This window comes from Delphinus delphis, chromosome 11, assembly GCF_949987515.2.
Source record: "Delphinus delphis chromosome 11, mDelDel1.2, whole genome shotgun sequence".
Classification (NCBI taxonomy): domain Eukaryota; kingdom Metazoa; phylum Chordata; class Mammalia; order Artiodactyla; family Delphinidae; genus Delphinus; species Delphinus delphis.
The window spans coordinates 17,648,414-17,664,463 of record NC_082693.1 but is presented as its reverse complement, the minus strand read 5'-3'; the positions used below and the strand labels follow the sequence as shown (position 1 = coordinate 17,664,463).

The 16,050-nt window shown below is 40.0% G+C and overlaps 1 protein-coding gene across 1 annotated transcript; it reads left to right on the top strand.

Annotated features, from left to right (window-relative positions):
• The first annotated feature begins 1,329 nt into the window (after positions 1–1,329).
• KCNJ8 (potassium inwardly rectifying channel subfamily J member 8) lies at positions 1,330–8,968 on the top strand. The gene is made up of 3 exons (XM_060026133.1): positions 1,330–1,647; positions 2,479–2,919; positions 7,906–8,968. The coding sequence occupies exons 2-3, from the start codon at positions 2,546–2,548 to the stop codon at positions 8,804–8,806; spliced, it is 1,275 nt and encodes a 424-aa protein (XP_059882116.1). The 5' UTR covers positions 1,330–1,647; positions 2,479–2,545; the 3' UTR covers positions 8,807–8,968.
• Positions 8,969–16,050: the final 7,082 nt, after the last annotated feature.

Genomic DNA, 16,050 nt, shown 5'->3' with positions numbered 1-16,050 from the left:
TTCTATTAGAGTTTATTATCAAATCCATGTCTTTTACTGCAACTGTCTACCTCTTAAGAACAGCAACTGTGATTATATATATATATATATATATATATATATATCTCCATATCCCTTCCCCAAATAGGTGTTTGATGAATATTCCCCCAGCTAAAATAATAGGGAATAAATCGTGCACCAAACAATTCTAAAATGGAATGATGAGGGGATTAACTGTACAGTGTGATCCCCACACACTTGTAGTTAAACTGCCACATAAATTACTGTAAAAATTCACAACAGTAGAGGAGAGAGCTACCACTAACAGACGAGGATCCCCAGGCTCAAATTGAAGGGGTTAAGCAGCTCTATCTGCAAGGGGGAAAAATGATTCTTCATTTGCCTTCATCAAAGACTAATTTTAGGTCTCTTGGTAATTAAATGAACACATTGTTTATGCTCCATACACTTTCTGTCCTGAGTCTTGGAAAATACATGAAATTTCCAAGAATTAAAGTTTCCATTAACACAAGTGCCAAATCAGGAGGCCTGACCTGTGGGAGAAAGCACATTTGTCTTTGCTGGCTCCTTTTCAAAAAGCTACAGAAAGATATTTACTGTATAACTTTCTTGTGCGTAATGGCTCTTTTTTATCATTGAGGCCATCTAGACAAGACCGAGAAGCTGCCACATTTCAGAAAGCCACCAATTACTGAAGAATGACGGTTTGAGTTCTGAAGTGTTGACTGCAGTCCCTGTTCGGGGTAAAATTTTTGTATTGGAAGAGACTTCGAGCGGTTTTCTTCTCCCACTTTTTTTTTTTTTTTTTGTCGTAGTTGTGTGTTTGTGTGTGTATTTAATTCCCTGAGAACCAGCTTTGGCTGGCAAAGAAATATGTCAACACGAAGTGGGTTTCAGAACACTGCTTCCACTTATCATCCCTACTAGACGGAAATTTAATGTAAATCAGTATGTGTGCCCGCAGCCTGGATGCGTCAGAAGACTATTTTCTGATCTCTATATCTGGTTTTATGTAACCTGAAGTAGCACAGTTATCTACCCAGGTTAAAAAAAAAAAAAATCTCTTTACGTCAGTGAACTCGAACTCAGAAAGTTCTCTCCCCGGAGCTGGGAGCCTTTTAAAGACATGCGTGTCACGCTGGCTGCGGGGGGTCGCAGCTACTGGGAAAAAGGCTGGTTCTACAGGCCCCGCCCTCCACCCCCCGTCGCCCCTCCCACCGGCGGGCTCCCTACCTCCCCGGGTCTCGCTTCTCCCCCACCCCCTCCCTCCCTCATCTCAGCAATTTCGGCCTCAGAGGTCTGGCGCGCGTCAAAGCCCGAAGTGGGAGGCTGATTTGTGGAGCATCACGCCCCAGCTCCTCTCCCCAAGCCGCTCCTCCGTCGTCGGCAGCGGCCAAGGGATAGAGCCGAGCAGGGGGAGGGGAAGAGCGACACCCATCCCCCTCCCTCCAGCCCTCCCCGCGTTCAGATTCAACTGCACCTTTTATTATTTCAACTCTTCTCCCTAGGACGCGCGGCCCCGGGATCTGTCCCTCCGGCAGTCGCGGTCCCCGCTCCCGCGCCCGGAGATGGGACAGCGAGGGACCCGCTCGCGGTCGGCCGGCGTGTGCGGGGAGGTGCGGCCGCTGCGCCCGCTCGCCAGAGTCTGTAAGTTTCAACGCTCCTCTAAGCGGAGGGGAGGGGGAGGCTGAACGCGTCCCCGCAAACGATTGAAAATGCAGAACACGGGCGAGGTTGACAGCGCCGGATGGAATTTCGGGGCACACTCTTTTAATTGACTCTATCCGCAGCCCGCAGGCTATTGTCCGGGGTTTTTCCTGCAGCTTGTATGTTTGATCCCTTCGTCGTCAAGAAGTTTTCAAGCTATTACATTATGAGTTCCAGTGGGATTTTTAAAAGAAAAAAAATGCAACTCACACTTCTTTCAAATTTAAAATACCTCTACGTAATTTTCAGGTTACATAGCACATTGCTTATTATTATTTTGTCGAATTACAAGAAACATTTATACTACGCAGGAGCTCACGGCCTTTGCCTATTTCTAAAAATAACAGAAAAAGAATTTCCCCTCTTTACTTTTAATATTGCTACATCATGTGAATAGTTTAGTAAATAGATCCTTAATTTTCCTCATAGACGTCGCGTGCTGGTATCCTTGCACTAATCTACAGACGCGGGTAATTTCAGAATTATCACTGAGCCTGCTGTTTACAGGAAGGCTCTTGGTTTTGTTTAATTAAGGCTGTGCTCTTATGTGTTCAAAACGATAAGGAATATTAAAACAGTTCTGGTTCAGACCAAGTAATTTTTCCGGGATCCAAGAACTCAAGCCCTAACTAGGCTCGTGTTTAGATTAATAAGATCATACCTTTAGCTTTGCACGTCACCTGGAATGTATAGACACACCCCTACATGCAAGGACTGAAGAGGTGAGGAAAATAGGGGGAAAAGTTTTTAATCTTCGTTTCCCTCCTGCAGGACGGGTCTCGAGGGAAGGAGAGGCAGGTCGGAGACAGGTGCATAGGCTGGCTATGGTGACGGGACGATGTTGGCCAGAAAGAGCATCATCCCCGAGGAGTATGTGCTGGCGCGCATAGCCGCGGAGAACCTGCGCAAACCGCGCATCAGGGACCGCCTGCCCAAGGCCCGCTTCATCGCCAAGAGCGGGGCCTGCAACCTGGCGCACAAGAACATCCGGGAGCAAGGACGGTTCCTCCAGGACATCTTCACTACCTTGGTGGACCTGAAATGGCGCCACACCCTGGTCATCTTTACCATGTCGTTCCTCTGCAGCTGGCTGCTCTTCGCCATCATGTGGTGGCTGGTGGCCTTTGCCCACGGGGACATCTATGCTTACATGGAGAAAAGTGGGATGGAGAAAAGTGGCTTGGAGTCCACCGTGTGTGTGACTAACGTCAGGTAAGAATGCAGCGGGATGAGGCAGGGGTGGAAAACAGTACAGAAAAAGAGATGAAACTGTCCTTTCTCTCTTCACTCTGTTATTTTGTTGCAAGTGAACTAAAGAGTTTGTTTCAGTACCTTCAGAAGCAAAAAAGTAAAAACATAACAACAACAACAAAACCAATCCAATGTATTAAAAATCTTCTCAGATGCAGCTTTATGGATGACGAGTCTTTGAAAATGTAGCGCTTCAATCCTTTGAGCTGGCCTTGAAAATATTATACCAGTTATTTTAAAATGGTCGTGGTTCAAAGGATTCCACAGAGCGCCTTCCTCAGAAAAACCACATACTGAGTTTTCAGTCTGAAAAAGCTGCTGTCCATAGTTCCAGCATCCACAAGGCAATATCTCTGATCAACAAAAAATATTGTGCAAATGCTAGTAATGTTTTTCCACAACTTCTCTTACCAGTGACATTTTCAGAAATAATGAGAAAAATGGGAAAACACTGGTGGAGAGGTGTTCTAGATTAAAAAAAAATTTTTTTAATCCACCAGAAATGAAATAAACATAAGCCCTTCTTTATCAAGATTATCTTAAATAGCTGATTGCTTGCATTGAATTCCAAAATTAGAAGTTATGCTGAGATTCAGAACTAGAAAAAAATTATTTTTTAATGGAGATTGGTCCAAATTTTTAATGGAAGAGATTATGTAGAAGTGACTTCGTGTTGTGGTTTTCTCTAAAAGTTTTAGTAGGATAGGAAGACAGTTCCTAGATTGCCCTAATTTTGCTTTTTTTCTCTTATATTGTAAATATTTCAAAGATAAGTAAAGTGAATTTGATTTCAGTGATTCTCCTCTCATAGTTTCACATGGCCTAAGAACATTTACTTGGAGTGATTTGTCTCTTATTTTGTTGGAAGATGGAAAAAGGTAATATCAATTGCAAAAATATGCACTCTGCAGTGAAACATTAGTAGTTATGCTGGCAACTTTTCCAGGACCTTTTCTCAATATATTCCAAATTCACATAATTCATAAAGCAAAGCAACTGAGTAAGCACCATTCTTCCAGGAAACTGTAAAGAATAAGACCTTTGATGACCCTGAAATCTTATGAAATTAGCATACCGCTGCAAGAAGCAGAAACTCAGACTGTAAACTTGTCCATCCTTCCATTGCCTGAATAGTTGCAATGCCAGCTTATCAAGGGGGGTTGCGGTATTTGTCGTAGAGATCACATGCCACAGATTTCAGCTCAGATTTTGAGGAGAAAAACAAATTGAATCGATCCACTGCCTTTACCATCGAGTTAGATATTGTTTTCTTGTCTTAAACTTGCCACAGACTTTTGTCTCAAAGAAAATATAGATGAGGAATGTAGGTGATCATCAGTACACCAAATATAAAGGAACAAAATACTGTGTTTAACGGGTATATGTAGGTCAGATAGCATTATCTATAATATTTCTCTTTAAGAAATTTATTGGCACTGATGTTGGTGAATCATTTTCTTATCAAGGTACATTTTTAATAAACATGAAGTAGATACACATAAAAAGAGATAAAAGAAACAGAAATGATAAACCTCGGAAAAATAAAGGACAGATTTTATTCACAAGACAAATATATTGGCTTTTCCTGTGGGAAAAAAGTCATTAAGCAATTTATTAAAGATATGTCATCAAAAGTGAGATATTTTCAATGATTTTGTAAAAGAACTTGATGGAGTGCACTGGTTATTAAAAGCTGTTTTACTGCTAGCTTTTATTGTTCAACAAGAGGTGTTCTGAGGCATGTTTATCCCCCTGATGTATTCCTGCTGGTTTGAACATTCGATTCACTACGAGAAATGGCATCACAGATACAAGGAGACACACTTGATCTTATCAGTATGAGAGTTTTAGCATTTTATTTATTTATTTTTCATTAGGTGATTCTCTAAAGCATATTTCTTTTTTAAAAATTTTTATTAAAATATAGTTGATTTAATCTTAGCATTTTAAATTGCACTTCTTACCTAAAAAAATAGTATTGGACATCTTGTAAGGTTGAAATCTTACTGGTTTTATTTTAGCATTGTGGTACTATTTATACTTCGATGCAACATACAATTTAATCTTAACCAACCATACATAATACTTTTTCACCAAAAAAAAAAAAAAAAAATAGAAACAGAAAAAATCTCTATTCTCTCCCAAAAGGGATTTAAAAGATGACTAATGATATGTCTAATTCTTTGCATTTCCTTTCCTTTCATAAGTTCAGTGTCTCACCTTGTCATCAGAACCGAAAACAACTGATTGTAATGAACATTCTCCAGTGTATCCAAATAACATTTAACATTCTCCTTCCAGGCTGGCTCACTTTCCCTTTCACGTGGATGACTTTCTAACATGAGTCAGAAAATAAACCAATATATTTCCTCGTCTAATTCAGCCTCACTCCCTCTGTAGAAGAACAAATGAACAGTTAAACACTTTCATCTCTTGAGGTTGTTTAGCATGACAGGTGCTCATAAAAGGCTGGGTCCTGCACAATATAATGTTTGGAAGTAAGTTCTTTCATAAAATAAACAACATACACAATATGGCACATGAATGATATCTTAAGCCGTTAAAATGAAACATCTGAGCATGTTCATCATACGCTGCTCCCTGAAGCATGTATAATTAGAAATCAATGTTGTATCCGTGCCCCTTCACTGGGGTCTTTTCTTATTCTTTGCCATGTTTTTGGATCATTCAGTATTAGCTCATGTGTAGCTAGTGCAAAAAGCAATCATTGCTTTTCATGAATCGTTTGAGCAACAAAAGGGGTAAGAAAGGCAATTTTCACACTCCATTTAAAAGTTAATTAGAAGAATCAACTATCTTTCAATTAAAAAAATGAAAATCCCTGATTATGAACCTGAATAGAAAAAGATCACCTGCGTGTGCTTGCCTGCCCTTCACGGTGTCCCGCCAAAGTGCAGTACTTAACTTAGTATTCAAATATTTAATATTTGGTCTCTCGTTGTGTGTGGCATTAATACACAGCTAATACTTTGACAGATGGTCTCTCGTCTATAAAATTAGAAAAGTTTGAAATTGGGGTGTAGGGCAAACACAAGACTAAGACTGTTTCTATTAAGAAGCTACAGCAGTGTAGGATATGTAGTTAAATGAATAAATTAGTGATAAGAATAACCAAATGTGGTGCTTCTCAACAGGGGAGATAAAACAGAATTATCTGCAAGCTTTTCCAAAGTTTTATCCAGGTCCACCCTAAACTACCAAATCAGGGTTTACACTGAGCTAAGGAAGAGAGTGCAGTTTGAAAACGCTTCCCAAGAAAACCCTGACACTTGTTGGCCCCTTCCCTGTGATTCTTTCGGAGACTAGCCCAGAATTAAGAGAATTCGTGTTCTTATTAATTATGGAATCTTGACACAGTCACTTATCTATCTCTACCTCAAATCCTTCCTTTAATAACTTCAGTATTCTCTAGATCACTTAGAGAACAAAACGAGACAATCAGTAAGAAAACATGTTTCGTTCCAAATGACACAACATGGTTTTTTTTAATTAAAAATACTAGTATCTTTGAATGATGTGCTTTGTACCACTCTTTAGCACTGTGCTTTCTCTATATAAGGTACACAAGCAGTGTTTGTTAGGGAGCATGACTTTTAAAGGTTGTAAATAATAAAAAGTTCACTTATTACTCAGTACTTCCCACATGACTCAAGTCACTTAAACACAGACAGGCAATAAATAATAGACATCAACCTGGAAGAAAATTTCACGAAGTAAAATAAGCCTATAAATCTAAATATGTCTAGGTATTGTTTTAATGTTTTCACATAAACAGGCCCATCATTACATGATTTGAAAACATTAATAGAAGTGTATCCCAGAAGCCTGGAGGTAGATGCATGCGGAGAGAGAGAGAGAGGGAGAGAATGAACAAGTGCTTGTGTTTAGAACTGGACATTTGATACATTAAGGTGGATGGTCTTTCTAAAAGCCTTTAACAGCCTTTGGACATGGGACTTCCCTGGTGGCGCAGTGGTTAAGAATCTGCCTGCCAATGCAGGGGACATGGTTTGACCCCTGGTCCGGGAAGATGCCACATGCCACGGAGCAACTGAGCCCGTGCATCACAACTACTGAGCCTGTGCTCTAGAGCCCGTGCTCTGCAACAAGAGAAGCCACTGCGATGAGAAGCCCACGCACAGCAACAAAGAGTAGCCCCCTCTCACCGCAACTAGAGAAAGCCCGTGCGCAGCAATGAAGACCCAACGCAGCCAAAGATAATAAATAAATAAATAAAGTTTTAAAAATAGCCTTTGGACATCGACAAATGAATGGACAAAGAAGATGTGGTGTGTATATATCTATATCTATATATAGATAGATATATATACACAATGGAATATTACTCGGCCATAAAAAGAATGAAATAATGGCATTTGCAGCAACATGGATGGACCTAGAGATTATCATACTAAGTGAAGTAAGTCAGACAGAGAAAGACAAATATCATGTGATATCGCTTATATGTGGAATCTTAAAAAATGATAGAAATGAACTTAGTTACAAAACAGAAATAGAGTCACAGACATAGAAAACAAACTTATGGTTACCAAAGGGGAAAGGGTGAGGGAGGGATAAATAGGGAGTTTGGGATTAACATATACACACTACTATATATAAAATGGATAACCAACAAGGACCTACTGTATAGCACAGGGAACTATACTCAATATCTTATAATAACCTGTAATGGAAAGAACCTGAAAAAGAATATGAATGTGTGTGTGTGTATACACATATATATATATTTCACTTTGCTGCACACCTGAAACAACTAACACAACATTGTAAAGCAACTATACTTTAATAATTTTTTTTTTAAAAAATAGCCTTTAGAGGAAGAAAACGCAAAATTCAACTTAGCCTGTTATTTCGTGATTCAAAATCTGATCCAATGGCATTGTTTTCTGGTCTCATTTCTTACAGGTCTTTCACCTCTGCTTTCCTCTTCTCCATTGAAGTTCAAGTGACAATTGGGTTTGGCGGGAGAATGATGACAGAGGAATGCCCTCTGGCCATCACAGTCCTGATTCTCCAGAACATTGTGGGTTTGATCATCAATGCAGTCATGTTGGGCTGCATATTCATGAAAACAGCCCAGGCTCACCGAAGGGCGGAAACCTTGATTTTCAGCCGCCATGCGGTGATCGCAGTCCGAAATGGCAAACTGTGTTTCATGTTCCGTGTGGGCGACCTAAGGAAAAGCATGATCATCAGTGCATCGGTGCGCATCCAGGTGGTGAAGAAAACCACGACACCCGAAGGGGAGGTGGTGCCTATTCACCAACTAGACATTCCCGTTGATAACCCCCTTGAGAGTAATAACATTTTTCTGGTGGCCCCTTTGATCATCTGCCACGTGATTGACAAGCGCAGCCCCTTGTATGATATCTCCGCCACTGACCTTGCCAACCAAGACCTGGAGGTCATCGTGATTCTGGAAGGAGTGGTCGAAACTACTGGCATTACTACCCAAGCGAGAACCTCCTACATCGCTGAGGAGATCCAATGGGGCCATCGCTTCGTGTCCATCGTAACCGAGGAGGAAGGCGTGTATTCCGTGGATTACTCCAAATTTGGCAACACCGTGAAGGTAGCGGCTCCGAGGTGCAGCGCCCGAGAGCTGGACGAAAAGCCTTCCATTCTTATCCAAACCCTCCAGAAGAGTGAACTGTCCCACCAGAATTCTCTGAGGAAGCGCAATTCCATGAGAAGAAACAATTCCATGAGGAGGAATAATTCCATCCGCCGGAACAATTCATCCCTCATGGTGCCCAAGGTGCAATTTATGACTCCAGAAGGAAATCAGAACACGTCGGAATCCTGACAACAACACAACCCCCAGAAAGCCTTTGATAAGATGTTGAAGAGTTTCTACAGGGCACAGACTGAAACAGAGCTGGAACACAATAATTTGTCCTTCTTTATCTTAATGCACTAAATGATATGCATATTCCAACAGCAGCACTTTCTGTGTCAATAAACAGTAACACACAAGCTGGAGGGTTCTTGGCTCACTTGCTTCATCCATGCAGTATTCGCAGAGATAGGCTTAAGTTATGTAGGGGAAATGCTCTCATTTCTCTCAATTTGAAACCCAAGAATTACATTAATAGTAATAGACCTTGAATATGAAAGTGGACCAAGGGATGATGCTTTATGAAATACTTAGCGGGTGACACCACAGTTGTCTCTGTTTCTATTGTTCACTCTTGAAATGTGATAGAATGGGCAGGGGGCCCCAAAACTGTGTTTTTCCTTCCTCTCTTTCTCTCTCTCTCTCTCCTCTCTCTTTTTTTTTTTTTTTAACTGCACCAGGTAAGAAGCCTGAGACAAAAACTGCTTAGTTTTGTTTTGTTCTGTTGTTTATTTTTTGTTTATTTTTTAAATATTGAATTTTATTTTTTCCTCAAATTGTATAGTATAAGCATAACTAGTATTAAGAAAATTACACTAAAATTTTAAGCAGGGACATCTGTGAAATTGGAAAACAACAACAACTGAGTTCAATTCTAGCATGTTTCCACATGAACGTAATTGAATCTAACTAGAAATCAAAATTCCTATTCCATTAAATCAACTACTGTAGTATAAGGCTCAAAGTTTCAAAGCTATAAATCACCCCACAATGTGATTGATGAAGCAACGTTCCTGTTAACTTCTCATTCAGAGCCTTGAAAACATGAATAGAAACTTGCAAATCTATTTTTGGATTTCCCACAGAAAAACTGCTTAGTTCTGCATTTTCCCCGATGCTCAGCCAGGTGTCTGCAGTCCTGCTGGGGCTCCCAGCTGCTTAAAGACAAGCCATAGGAGGTACCAACTGACTAAGAACAACTCACAGAAGAAACATTTAAGCTGAAAAGTTTTACCCATTTCCCTGTGAGTTGGAAAAATATTTTTTATTAAAAAAAACAACAAAAGCTGCTTAGCTCTCATCTACTTCTAAGTGGATTCTCTTCATTCACTTGGTTCTTCACAGTGACCTCCAGAGGTTTCTTTGTCCCCCTCATGGCCACCTGTTGGCAGAACTAGGCAAGGAGCTTTTGGAGAAAAGCTAAGCATTCCCGTGTCATTTAGGACTGGATTCCCAAAGGGGACAGCTACTTCTTTTGCCTTCTCAGTTCTTGTTGAAAGCCTCCACTATAGTGAATATTCTATTAAAATACTTTCTTTGTATTCACTGTAGTTTTGCAATTTCTCTTTCACAAAATTATCCCTAGTGAAAGCTCAAGGAGAAACAACACGTTTTTAGAGGCACGTGAAACAGCGATCACACAGTGATGACATTCACCTCTGAGATCGCTCTCTCTGAGGGTCCCTCTCTTTGAGATCTGTTGTTCCAAGGGAACTACGTTTTTAAAATTTCATGTTGATTTCATTTCATTCAAAGTTTTAGAATGTTCTCTTGGTTTTTCTATTTGAGCTTGATGTACCATGGAAATCCTGTAACCTTTTTTCTTTGCGTCTCCCACCTCCCATCTTAAAACTACATCTCCTTCTCAATAATATCTGAATGCAGGCCTGGCATATAAAGATTTAGCATTATCTCAATTGCTAAAGTGAGATGTTCTATCAACCCTTGATTTAATCATCCTTAGCTCTTGCCTCTTCAAGGAAGGGATGAGGGCACAGGGAGAGAAGTACAAAGCCAGTAAGCTATAGGCTTATTCTCATATTTCACATAGCTAAACATCAGAAAATTGAGCTCTTGTGTAGCCTTTTACACAGATTTTTGGAGTCTCTATTTATTTTACTTCATCTATGGACATTGGTATATTGAAACATTTCTGTACAGTTTTCAGTTTGCTAAAGAAAAATCTACCTTAATCAGATTTAGCCCACCAGTGATTACAGAGTTGGATATCAGACCTCCTAGCAGTTCTGGAATAGATGTGGGTCCCCCTCTCCCATCCCAGGGAAACCAGACAGATGCAGAAGGCAACTGCCACACCAGCAAAAAGAACATGCACAGTGCTTCCCTGTTCTGTGCAGGGGCAGCTCAACATCTGTGAAGGTGACACAGGCTGTGGGGCAGGCAATGTCTGGGCATAGTGGGGCTGAGATGCAGGATTACTGAGTCCAGGTGATACAGAGATCCTTGGCAGCCAGGGGCAAATCTAGCAATGGAGTTAGAGCAGTTCCACCAGCCACCTTCCAGCTGCAACCAAAGGCTGGGTGCCAAGGACCTGATGGCCATTGATCTCATGGGGAAGTCGGTGGAAGAGTTTGATGGGACCCCTATGTCAAGTCATGGCTCAGATAAGGGCATCATTTAGCTAGTGACAGCCACACCAAACAAAAGGTCACATCAATTTCTAAAAATCTGCAAGTGTTTTAGAACATTACAATGATTTCAGAACCTATTTTTACCAAAATATATTTAACTGGCTAAGCAGTTTTGGAACTATTTAGTTTAGTTTTAGAAAATAAGATTCTTTATATGTGTGTGTGTGTGTATAATTTTGACTTATGTATTGAATTTAAATATTATTTTATATTAAATACTTAGATTCTTCGCTTCCGTCCTAGTCATCATACAGCAGCTACAATATTCTTTTAGATCATATTACATCACACCTCTGCTTAACACCCTCCTATGTCTTTTCATTTTTCTAAAAATGAAAATCGAAACCTTTTCCAGGGCCCACAAGCCACTACATCTTATTATTACCTTTTCCCCTGAATCATTTCCACTCTACAGCTCTGGCCTTGCTGTTCTCTGAAACAGAGCCATACATTCTTTCATATCATGGGTTTGCTTCTACCAGGAACATTTCCCCAGAAGGCCTCCTGGGATTATTTAGGATTTCTGCTCCAGTGCCATCTCATGAGACAGTGCAGTACAGTGGTTAAGAAAATAGACTCCGCAGTCAGACTCTCTTGCTTTAAATTTCAGTTTTAACACTTAGCATCTGTGAGGTCTTGACAAAATTAATATTTGTGCCTCATTTTCCTCATACATAAAATCAAAATGATTATAGTACCTACCTCATAAGTTGCTGTAAGAACTAAGGTAGCTAATGTATATAAAGGGCTTAAAATAGTTTGATTCATTCACAAAGGACAAAAGCTAGAAATGAAAGACTGCCTCGAAATTAATTGGATTCTTAGTAGATGACATTCAGTGCATTATATTCGTTCTCTAGAACAGAGAAAAAAGATCTTTGCAACATGAATCTGATCTCTTAAAAATTCTGCAGCAGAGACCTTATGCCCATACCCAGTTGCTTTTCCTGCTTATTTGATACATGCCGCCTGCCTGTTGTCAGATAGTATAATGTGTAGAATACTACAAAGTGTAAAGGGAAACATTTTACCTACAGAGGATATTTCTGGTTTCATGTATCTGTCATTAGTTTATTTATCCAGTAATATATATTGAACTTCTACCATGTCTGACATTCACCATCTGGCAAAAAAAAAAAACTAGGTGTGTTTCTTCTCTTTATGGAGGAGCGGAAATTTATAAGCAGGTTAGGTGTTGATTCTGCACCCAAATACTTTGAGATGGAAAGTATCAGGAGAGGAACACTGGCTTAGGTGCCAGAATTGCATGATCAAAATCGAGACCTACCCTTGGTTACTGGGCAGGCGTGGGAAGGCCACGGAAGATCCAGAGCTGTGCCACGGGATAGTTTTGTGGAGAACTGGGTGAGAAAGTAGAACACTGCTCATCTTTAGAGCTGTCACTTTTTTTCCTGCTTTACATTATCCCAGTCCCACAGTTTTATTCTACAATTCCTCATCATTTGCCACTTGGCTCAAGACTTTCTCTGAGTAAAAATCATGGTCCCCTGGACTCAGATATTTCTAACTCTCTGGTCAAGTGTTTTAACACTCAGGTGTCTCAGAACCAGCAGAGACTTAAAGAAATGACCTCAGTTCCCAAAGAAAGTCTAACTCCCAGAGAATTTATTAGCCGCTTAGTAAACATGGGGTGGCACTTTTTCCCCTCCATTGGTCGGAATCATTTATTTTTTACTGTTGTTTACAGATTTGGCATTTTTGGAAAAGAAATTTCCTCACAGATAATTAAATAATTATAGATAAAGAAGAAAGAATGAAAAGATATCTGCATCTCTTGGGGTTCCCACCCACAACTTTTGTCATTTTCACCATGTCCAAAGCAGAGGCAGAACTGAAATTAGTGTCTCCAAGGACCAGTGCATTAAAATAACCATAACAAATCCTACAGGCTGTTTAAGAGGAAACCCAAGGGCCATGCTCTTCCCATGATCTTTATGCACAATTCTCATCAATGGTGATGGGAATTCCCCAGAGATCTAGGAAGGAAGTGACCCTAATTACACCTCCCTTGATAATTTACTGCACAGATTCAAGTTTAAGTTCATGAAAATCTTAATCAGCCTTTAACTTCAGCTCAAAATACCACAGCAGAGCCCAATTTCATTTTAGAGTATTTCTATCTTCATTAGTACTCATTTTCAATCGTTGTTCCGGTTCTCATGGAGATTTTCTTGCCAGTACTGTATGACACCCCTCCCCCAACTCCAACACTCTCTGGCATAATTTAAATGAAACTCTTATTCTTCACAGTGTTTATTTTAATCACTTGAGAAAACAAAAATATTAAGGCTGGATTTCCACATGCTATTGGACTACTTCAGCTTGTATTGAATAAACAGTGAAAAAGTGGAGGATAAAACAGTTACCTGTAAAACTGAAGTTAAAATATACTTTTCACTTATTAATAGATACATTAACAGATTTTTCAGGAGTCTTCACTTACTCGCCATTGACCGGTGAAAAAAGTCTACACTCTTTAAGCATACTAGTCGAGGCTCCTTGCGGTTTGATTCCAACGCACGGTTTACAGCTTTGCTTCCTAACCCCTTCGAATAGTGCAGTGTGTAAAATACTACAATGTATAACATAGTGCTTCAAGTTCACTGACTGCTTCACTCATATTCACTCTCCCACACAAGTCTGCAAGTCTCTGAGCTTGAAACTCTGTGCCTAACAAAATTACTACTTTTACAAAGCCTTCTCAAATCCTCCGTCTAAATTACTTCTTTATCTCCACAGTGTGGACTGTGTTTATTGGTTATTTCATAATATCTGGCACTATATAACTTTTGGATATCATATGCATCTCTCCTCAGACTGTCTTTCCCCCAGACGGCTTATCACAGTGTTTGCCTAAAATAGATGGTGAAGCAGCCTGACAGTTACCTCCCCCAAATCCATTCATCCTTTCTTTCATAGCAACAGAGTTGTTCAGCTAGAGCCAACACATTCCTCTGTCTCTGTTAGCTGTGGCCATGTGCCTGATTTGGGGCCAATGGCCCATGAACAGAAGTCAATGGACCACTTCCCGTTCTTGATTTTAAAAACTCTGAGCTTATGTTTCTGTACCTTCTTTCCCCTCCCATGGACCGGACACGTAGGTGGTGGAGACCAGCTTTGACCGGGCCGATGACGTAAGAAGATGTGGTACGTGTGTGTGTTTGTATGTGTGTATAAAATGGAATATTACTCAGCCATAAAAAGAATGAAAAGAATGAGCAAAGTGGATGGACCTAGAGAATATTATGCTGCTTAGTGAAATAAATTAGATAGAGAAAGACAAATACTGTATGATATCACTTATATGTGGATCTAAAAAAACAATACAAATGAATGTGTGTGCAAAACAGAAATAGGCTCGCAGATATAGAAAATAAGCTAGTGATTACCAGTGTGGAGAGGAAGAGGGGAGGGTAAGTTAGGGGTATAGGATTAAGAAATACAGACTAAAAAAAAAAAAAAAAAAGAAATACAGACTACACTGGAATTCCCTGGTGGTCCAGTGGTTAGAATTTGGTGCTTTCTCTGCCAGGGCCTGGGTTCAATCCATGGTCAGGGAACTAAGACACCGCATGCCATGCATCTTGGCCAAAAAGAAAAGAAATACAAACTACTAAGTAATAGATAAGCAACAAGGATTATAGCCATTATCTTGTAATAACTTTTAATGGAGTATAATCTATAAAAATACCAAATCACTATGCTGTACACATGAAACTAATATAACACTGTAAATCAAATTATTAGTATCATTAGAAAACTGAATGAGTGTGAGTAGGATTTTTAACTCAAAATGATAAGCTTTGCCTTTAGCTCATCCCCTTATCACTAAAATAACAAAACACAAAAACTTTAAATCAAAATTAATCTAGTGCAGTCCCATTAATAAGATAGCTTTTCATCAATGGGAAAGAAACCCTGAGGAATTTCTGGGAAATATAAAGAAGATGGAATGGATTTGCTGGGAAAACTAACCAGAGCTGAGACATAAGACCCAGATTCACTCAAAAGAAGGAACAGAGTGGCTGGACAAGAGGATCTGCAGCAGAGGTCAGAAAATATCCAAAGTTCAGAGACAGTACGATCTGGAAACAGAAGCAGGAACAGACAGTGATATGGGGATAGTGCAGGGCTATAGAGACATGGGCTGCTCTGTGGACGATGCTTGGCACTGTGAGGACCTGGGAATCTACTCCCTCGGGTCTCTCATGAGACCAAGGGGGCTCTGGGCCTGCAGATGACTTGGGCCACCAAAGTGATAGAGAGAAAAAGAAGAGGATCTCAGTAGCATTTGAATTAAAGTTTTATTCAATGCCCTTTGAAGTTTCCTAACATTGGGTCACAATTTATGTTTAAAGATTATGCATGTTGATACACTTTTTAACAGATCACAATTTTGGCATTCTCTAAAGGGCCTAAATTCGACATTGACATTAAATCTTCACCAAAAAAAAAGTCACCCAGGAACATAATTCAACTTATGATATTCCCATTTTAGGTGGAACTACCATTAGGCAGAAAGGATTCCTGGCACAACTTTAGTCTTTGCACTTGAATGGTATTATCCTGGATTTGAGAGAAAAAGCAAGCTGGTTGTCCAGGATGTGCAGTGGCTGTGGAAATGTGCGTCATCGTGGAGGCCACGTACAGAAGAAGACGTACAGAGAGCTTAATCTGGAATGCTCGGAGTGGCAGCTATGGCAAATATAACAAAGAACAAGTGTTCAGCAAACATGCAGAATTTATCAAATTTAAATAACA